Source organism: Chenopodium album, chromosome 20, assembly GCF_948465745.1.
Source record: "Chenopodium album chromosome 20, dcCheAlbu1.1, whole genome shotgun sequence".
Taxonomy (NCBI): domain Eukaryota; kingdom Viridiplantae; phylum Streptophyta; class Magnoliopsida; order Caryophyllales; family Amaranthaceae; genus Chenopodium; species Chenopodium album.
In genome coordinates this window covers 7,473,460-7,481,844 of record NC_137853.1, presented here as the reverse complement: position 1 = coordinate 7,481,844, position 8,385 = coordinate 7,473,460, and the positions used below count along the sequence as shown (strand labels likewise).

General features: G+C 34.4%; 1 protein-coding gene and 1 pseudogene across 2 annotated transcripts; one reads left to right on the top strand and one right to left on the bottom strand.

Moving 5' to 3' along the window:
• Window positions 1-874: 874 nt before the first annotated feature.
• LOC145596725 (F-box protein At2g26160-like) lies at window positions 875-2,026 on the bottom strand. Its single transcript, XM_081652933.1, has one exon. It carries the CDS (start codon window positions 2,024-2,026, stop codon window positions 875-877), a length of 1,152 nt encoding a protein of 383 aa, XP_081509059.1.
• An 826-nt stretch (window positions 2,027-2,852) lies between these two features.
• LOC145596724 (putative copper-transporting ATPase HMA5) lies at window positions 2,853-7,330 on the top strand (annotated as a pseudogene). Its single transcript, XR_014103293.1, has 6 exons — window positions 2,853-2,911; window positions 4,764-5,562; window positions 5,681-5,935; window positions 6,035-6,157; window positions 6,303-6,782; window positions 6,867-7,330. The product of XR_014103293.1 is annotated as a putative copper-transporting ATPase HMA5 (transcript).
• Window positions 7,331-8,385: the final 1,055 nt, after the last annotated feature.

Here is an 8,385-nt window from a genome sequence, read left to right as displayed (position 1 = left end):
AAAATTAAGTATGGACATATATCAATATCCAAGATTATTATAATACTATCAATTTTCTTTCCTCCAACTTAAAATTTATTTTTAATTTAAAATCGAAAAAATTATTTTGGTAGCCTACTTTAAAAATTATACATAACGTTTATAAGAACAACTGAACAAAATCATTTTATTATATTATACCCCTCCGTTTTTATAAGTTTTAGTAGGATTTGCACATTTGTCGAGATTACTATTACTGACTTACCGTGCATGACACGGGATTTAACCTAGTTTCATACTATGTATGTAAATTGCTTAATATTTTGCCCAAGGTAATATATTTAAAATATAAAAGTATAATTCTAAAAAATAATTACCTATTTAAACATGTGTTTATTTCCAACACCAAGAACAATAATTCATTAAAAAGGTGGGGACGGGGTCAATTGAATATGATTCTTGCCATACTTAGTCAACATATATATCAATACGTTCCCGCGTTCCATGACCACGTTCCATGACCATGAAAGAATTAGTTTGACACTAGTAATGTAAATTACTCAAATATTTGCATACTTGTTCTTATGCATTTTCAAGTAGGATGACAGAGACCAAATTCATCAAAAAAAGTTTCAAAATACCTCAATTACTTGGGAAAATATAGTACAAACAATCATAAGATTCATAAAGAAGAATGAAAAATGTGAGTTATACAATAGCAATCTACCTAGCCACGAGATTAATTTACATACACCAAAAATGGATTTTCCAAAAATGATATGCACTAAAACATGAATCTTCTTCTTCCTATACTATACCATGGTATATTAGTATGCAATGTACCAAAACAAAAATGTTCTTAGAGAATACTACGTACATTTTGCGTGACATATCTCTACCAAGGCAAAGGAGCAACCCAAACCGCAGAGGGATCCGAAGTCTTCAACCATTCGGATTGCATCCAACAAAGCGATTTGATACCCGAATAATCCATATCATAAACACCCATATCATTTCCGGGTCGAATAAACCCGAAATCCTTCACATTCCTTTGTCTATCATCCGTGAAATATATCTTGTTCCCTTCAATCCCACTAACCTCCAATAAAGACAAACAAATAGAATTATTCATACCCAAGAACAATGCATACTCCCCAAGTCCATAGACCTCGACCCATTTACCATTACCTGAATCCATTTTACACACCCGAAACTCCCGGGTTGAAATCGGAGGATCCACATTAGGGGCATTATCGTAAATATCCTCATCATCACTGACATTTTCGTAATAAAATGCTTCATTAAATTGAAATTTCCTAAGTACCCTACAAAGCTCCCCTTTAATCTCAACCAAGTAATACTTCTGTCTTACAAATTTCGACACATCGGACGGCTGAGATGAAATCTCCTTAACCAAGCAACAGTCAAGATTACAAGTAAATATTTTACCATAATCATTTACCACATAAAATCTCCCCTTAAAGAACAAACCATCAGAAAACCCACATTCATCCTCACAACACAAAAAATGCAACTTAGTCCAAGAAACATCACCAACCCTACAAAACGCAGCACCTTGTACTTCATAAAGTATCAAAACGACACACTTTGAGTCAAACGAAGGAGACGAAGAAAGAAGCGCCTTTTCAACATTTTCCGAAATTCTTGGAAGCCAACGACGCCGTTTGATGAAAGGATTAAGAAGATAAATAGAATTAGACGAGCTATGATTGTCTATAGTGAGGATTAGCCAGCCATCATACGAGCCGCGACACCTGTGAGAACAGGGGACGTTGATATTGTGGTGATTTTGATCAGACGGTGGAAAATTGATGAATTTCCGGTGATGGGTTTTACGGGGAATGGTGATGATGAGACCAGGGATTGGGTGTGATAAGGTGTAGCGATTGTACTTTGCGATTGATCTCCAAGATGAACATACACCGCTGATTCGAATGTGATCAGATGGTTTTTTGATTCGTTTGATGATCAAAGATAGGACATCTTTGTTCATTTCTGACCAATCGTGAGTACGAGGTTTTACCATTTTTATGATTGGAGAAATGGAAGAAAGAAGGAAAAAAAAAAAAACAGGGGAGGTTGAAACAGGGGAAAACAGAGGTATTTAAGGGGTTAGGGTTTAAAGTGTTACTTGGGAATCAAGGATTTTAAGTGGGGATTAAGGTTTAATTAAGGTTTTACGTGGGGATTACGGTTTTTGTTAGTGGGGAATAATAAGTCGGTTATGTTTGCCGGCTGGGTTATATTGGGGGGTTTTGGGCCGTTATTGGTTTTCAAGGTTTAGCTAGTCAATATATGTAAATGTGATTTTGACTGAGTGAGTGTAATTATGTTTTGTCAAAAAAAAAAAAAAAAAAAAAAAAAAAAAAAAAAAAAGAAGAAAGAAAGAGTTAGTGTAATTGTGTAACCTGCACACATGCTCTCAAAGTCTCAATTAGAGATGTCAAAACCACACCTGACCCAATCTGATCTGAAACTGACTCGAAAAATAACTGATTTAGATTTGAACTCGCGTGAACATAATAATTTAGCATGACTCAACTTTAAAATTTGACCCGATCCGACCCCATCTCATCAGACCCAATCCGATCATCCAAATTGACACATCTACACTTAATAGTCAATACTCCTGTTGTCTTCATTTTTTTGCCCCATTGTAAATAAATAGATCAAACTCTAAAAACTTTGACTATAAATTCCCATTAATTAGCAAAAGATAATATAGTCATGTGGGATTTGCTAGATTCGTCTCATTGTATATAACCCTAAGGGCTACATATATCATTACCTCTTTATTAATATCAATGTTTTATAATTTTCTCTTAGATGATTGAAGTTATACATGTTTAAAAATGTGTCTAAAAGACCGTGAGAAGTCGAATGGAACGAAAAAGGACAAAGAGAGTATGGAGTATTAATCAATTAGTCAAGACAATTAGCTCCTTCATAATTGCCTATATTTAAGGTGTTATTAATTAAATATAAATACTAAACCAACCATCTTCTATTGTTGTAACATAATATTCGATACAAATATTGAAATATGCTCTTACTATGTGAATTCTTCAACATTGTTATTGACTCTAGGTCTCTTACTGATTTACCACCATTCTCAGTCCGGCGTCCCAATTTGATTGGTGAGTTTGTCTTTCTCTCTATTCTCGTTCAATATCATTTTATCCTTGCCATTTATTTGATGTTTATGTCATTGATATCCCACGTACGTTGCTTTATTATTAATTTTCATGATTATTTGAACAGCAAACTCCTCAAAACAAACGATTATCCAATGTAAAATTGTCCAAATCATATGTTTCAAATAATAATCATATATTGTACAATGAGAAAATGAGAAATATAAATTATGTTGAGATAAAAACTTATGTGTATTCATGAATCATGATACTTATTTCTGATTCCGCCACTAGTGCGAATAGAGAGAGCAAATATATGGATCTAGATTGTCCTTCGGCAAAACTATATATGTCAAATCTATACTTTGAGATTTGACTACTAATAGAAAGCCAAACTTGGTACATATGATTCTTCAATTCATTTGATTAAGGAATAGAGGCAGCTTAGACAAGTTGCTAGATCGTGGTACCAATAATTATAATCATTCAGAGAATAAAGATTTCACAATGATGCCATAAACACATAGACCATTAGGCCTACTTCAACACATCATGATATTATAATTCATATTGCTTTTGACTTTTGGGTAGAATTATTTAAATTTAATTAATTCTAAGATATCACTAGTTCAAATATTGCATTTGCAAAGATTTTTTTTTGAAACAAGCATTTGCATAGATTATGTGGGCCTATGATATCACTAATATAAAGTATAATTAGATTTTTTTTGATACATAACATTATTTATAAAATTATGTTGTCAAATTTTCTTATAAAAATATTCTTTATTAGGAGACATTACCTCCATATTTACATATGAAACACTTTTTGTGTTATGAGTGCCATTTCTTGTCAATGCATAATTATTAATGAACAAAAAATTAAATACCTACTTTGTAAGGATTGATTAATTTAATACAAATCAACTAGACCCTATATGATTATACTTTTCTTGTTCACTTTTAGTTGTAAAACTTAAAAATTATGCATTGACAAGCGTAAAAGTCAAAATGTTGCAACTAAAAGTGAACGAAGAAAGTGAAGTGAAGGGTAAAGAAAACCCAACCTTAAAGTGCCTTTAGTAGGGCTGATTCCACAAACTCATGATTGTGAGATGCAAAAATTTTCACGGGTCCAAACTTTGTTAGACATTTTGATAGATAAAGATAAGAGTCTCCGAAGCGGCCAAGCCGAAGCCTTTCACAATTCATCTTGAATAATAGATACAATATGTGACATACTTCTTACATATTATCAATATATAATTGTACATTTTATATCATACTTTAACATAATCCTATGCAATATTGTCCAATCCAAATCCATGCCGATATAGCTACACATATGGAGTAATCGTATGTACAACATTAGTTGACTTTCTAACAAACTTTTGACTTTTTCTCAAAACATCCACTTTTTTCCCGGCAATAAATATTTTTTTAAAAAACTCAAAGGTCACAATTTTTAAAACCAACCAACCATTTTTCTTAGCGTGTACACTAAAGCTAACAACTTTCACATGATGTTAGTATAACACCAGCATTTGATTGTGATTAGAACACCAGCATTTGATTGTGATTAGAAACAGAAACAGAAACAGAAACAGAAACAGAAACAGAGTAAAATAGTCTAACCTCTACGATACCAGTATTTCTAACCTCTATGGTCTTCATGTATATACCGGGTGTTAAACATGTATTTGATACTAAAATAGTGAAGATGCTTACTGTTGGAAAAGTACTAAGGTGGGTTCTAGCTACTCCTGTTCAATTCATTATTGGTTGGAGATTTTACTATGGCTCGTACAAAGCTTTAAGGCATGGTTCTGCTAACATGGATGTGTTGATTGCCTTGGGAACAAATGCAGCATACTTCTATTCAGTCTATATTGTACTTCGAGCTGCAACATCTAAAACCTTTGAGGGAACGGATTTCTTTGAGACGAGCTCTATGCTCATTTGCTTTGTTCTTCTAGGAAAGTATTTAGAGATTTTGGCCAAGGGGAAAACATCTGCAGCAATTGCCAAGCTCATGGACTTGGCCCCTGAGACAGCGACACTATTGACCCTTGACACAGATGGGAATGTCATAAATGAAAAAGAAATCGATAGCAGATTGATACAAAAGAATGATGTGCTGAAAGTTCTCCCTGGGGCAAAAGTGGCCTGTGATGGTTTTGTAATTAGGGGGCAAAGTTATGTGAATGAAAGTATGATAACAGGAGAATCTCGGCCAGTGCCCAAGAGGAAGGGGGATACAGTCATAGGAGGGACAGTGAATCAAAATGGAGTGTTACAAATCAAGGCTACGCGAGTTGGGTCAGAAAGTGCACTTTCTCAAATTGTCCGTCTTGTTGAATCAGCATAGATGGCCAAAGCACCTGTGCAGAAGCTTGCTGATCGTATTTCCAATTTTTTCGTGCCTTTGGTAAGTCATTGAACATCTGGATTCTATGCCACCAAAAATGTGATTGTTCTTATCTTTTTAATAGTCTGAAGTATACTTAAATTTTTAGTAATGTCAAGTGTATGTTTTATTCTTACAGGTCATTATTCTCTCAATTTCAACTTGGCTAGCATGGTTCTTAGCTGGAAAATTCAATACCTATCCAAAATCATGGATACCCTCATCTATGGATAGCTTTCAGCTTGCATTACAGTTTGGCATTTCTGTGATGGTTATAGCCTGCCCTTGTGCTCTCGGATTAGCAACACCTACTGCGGTTATGGTTGGTACTGGAATTGGTGCATCTCAAGGTGTTCTCATAAAAGGTGGCCAAGCTCTGGAATCTGCTCACAAGGTATATATCATATATGTAGCAGTCTTTGCTCGAATACCATATTGCATTATACATTGACAAGAAATAATAAGGTAATTTGACATCCTAACTATTTTGAAGGTAAATTGCATTGTGTTTGATAAGACTGGGACTCTCACAGAAGGCAAACCACTAGTTGTGAGCACAAGGCTCTTAACTCAAATGGTACTTCGGGAGTTCTATGAACTGGTGGCTGCTGCTGAGGTAATTTATTCTTCTGATTTCTTCATAGCCTTATGTATATTTTGGTAAATTGATGTAGGAAATATGAAATAAAATAACTAGTTTTCTAACCAAATAATTTGCATCAAAAGAGTACATTACCTAATAATTATGTGATTATTGCTAGAACAATAGTGAGCACCCATTAGCAAAGGCAGTAGTCGAGTATGCAAAGAAGTTTGGAGAAGATGAGGAGAATCATATCTGGCCAGAAGCAAGGGAATTCGTTGCAATAACCGGTCATGGTGTCAAGGCCATAGTCCGAAACCAAGAGATACTTGTGGGTAACAAGAGCTTGATGTTGGACCAAGGAATTGCCATCCCCATTGAGGCAGAGGAATTACTTGCTGAAGCAGAAGATTTGGCTCAAACTGGTGTTTTAGTATCAATTGGAGGTACTGTGGCAGGGATTATAGCCATTTCTGATCCACTGAAACCGAGTGCACGTGATGTCATATCTATTCTTAAGTCTATGAATATCAAAAGCATTGTGGTCACTGGTGACAACAAGGGCACTGCAAACTCCATTGCCAAACAAGTTGGAATAGAGACTGTTATTGCTGAAGCCAAACCTGAACAGAAATCAGAGAAAGTAAAGGAATTACAGGTAAGATTATATCGTTATATACTTAGTATTCCAATGTTACAATTAACTATACATAAGTGTCTCATTTACTAAGAACAAATGCAGGCAGAAGGTTACATAGTGGCTATGGTCGGAGATGGAATCAATGATTCACCGGCATTAGTAGCTGCTGATGTAGGAATGGCTATCGGTGCAGGGACAGACATAGCAATCGAAGCAGCTGATATTGTTTTGATGAAAAGCAATTTAGAGGATGTCATAACAGCCATTGACCTTTCGAGGAAAACTTTCTCCAGGATACGGTTGAACTATGTATGGGCATTGGGTTACAATGTGCTTGGGATCCCTATTGCTGCCGGGGCCTTGTACCCTTCACTGAGGTTCCGGTTACCACCATGGATTGCTGGAGCTGCTATGGCCGCGTCATCAGTCAGTGTTGTTTGTTGGTCTCTCTTGTTGAAGAACTACAAAAGACCAAAGAAGTTAGACACTCTTGAAGTCAGGGGAATAAGGGTTGAATGATATGATAACATAGGGTTGTGAATCTGTCAATGTGTAGATATCATAAATTGTAGCAGCTGAGTTGTGATTTGTGTTCATGCAAAAATGTATATATGTTTTGTGATATAAATTTTTGTGGTACATTAATTTGTTTGCTGATGAGAAGTTTGTGGTACGTTAATTATCTGATGTTGATTTCTCTGCTAATTAATAGTCTCACTAGCATAATCTCATCCGTATAAGTACAAGATACAAAAATTGGGCGTAATACTTATTTTACAAGCCGTCACACAATATATATGCAAAATTCTCCACAATACACTACTTTTCAACATTCCACCAACATGAAGATCCACTTTAATTGATTGGATCGGAGTTTTATATAATTATAGAAACATTTTTAAACCTTATGCGTATACTCTTGAAATTTTCCAATACTAGAGCATCTTTCAATACATAGATTAATGGCCTGTTCTTTTACGTTGAAATTCAGTTCAGTTCAGTTCAGTTCAGTTCAGTTCAGCTCCTAATTTCCTTCTCTTATAAAATATTCATTTCAGTTCAGTTCAGTTCAGTTCAGCTGAGTTCAGTTCAGTTCAGTTCAGTTCAGTTCAGCTGAGTTCAGTTCAGTTCAGTTCAGTTCAGTTCAGTTCAGTTCAGTCAATGAGAACAGACCCTAAATCAACAATAAAACTATATACTACTTGGTAATTAGTTTTCAAATTAGTTTTATTGTTATAATGAATTGAAATTATTTTTATTTAATATTAATTTTTTTAGGTGAAGAAAATGTAGGGCCTTACATTTTTTTCATGTAATATAAAATTTTGAAAGAGACTTAACCTATTAATCCGAGCAATTATAGTACAACAAGTAATTTTTATTTTTTATTTTTTATTTTTTGATTACTTTTTTTGACGAGAACAAATATTGGCTAATCTTAGACTTCTTAGTGGAGTAGTGGAGAAATTACACAAGTGTGTAGTGGAGAAATTACACATGTTTTAGTAAAAGGTGCTTTCTGACTAGGAAATACATGAGCAATAAAAAGTACTCCGTATTTTTTTTTTTTTTTAAGAAAAAAGTAGTACTCCGTATTTTGGGAGAAACTACTCTATCAGTT

Excerpts from the sequence above, each read along its gene's own strand:
- LOC145596725 (XM_081652933.1), bottom strand. The coding sequence starts at position 2,026 with ATGGTAAAACCTCGTACTCACGATTGGTCAGAAATGAACAAAGATGTC.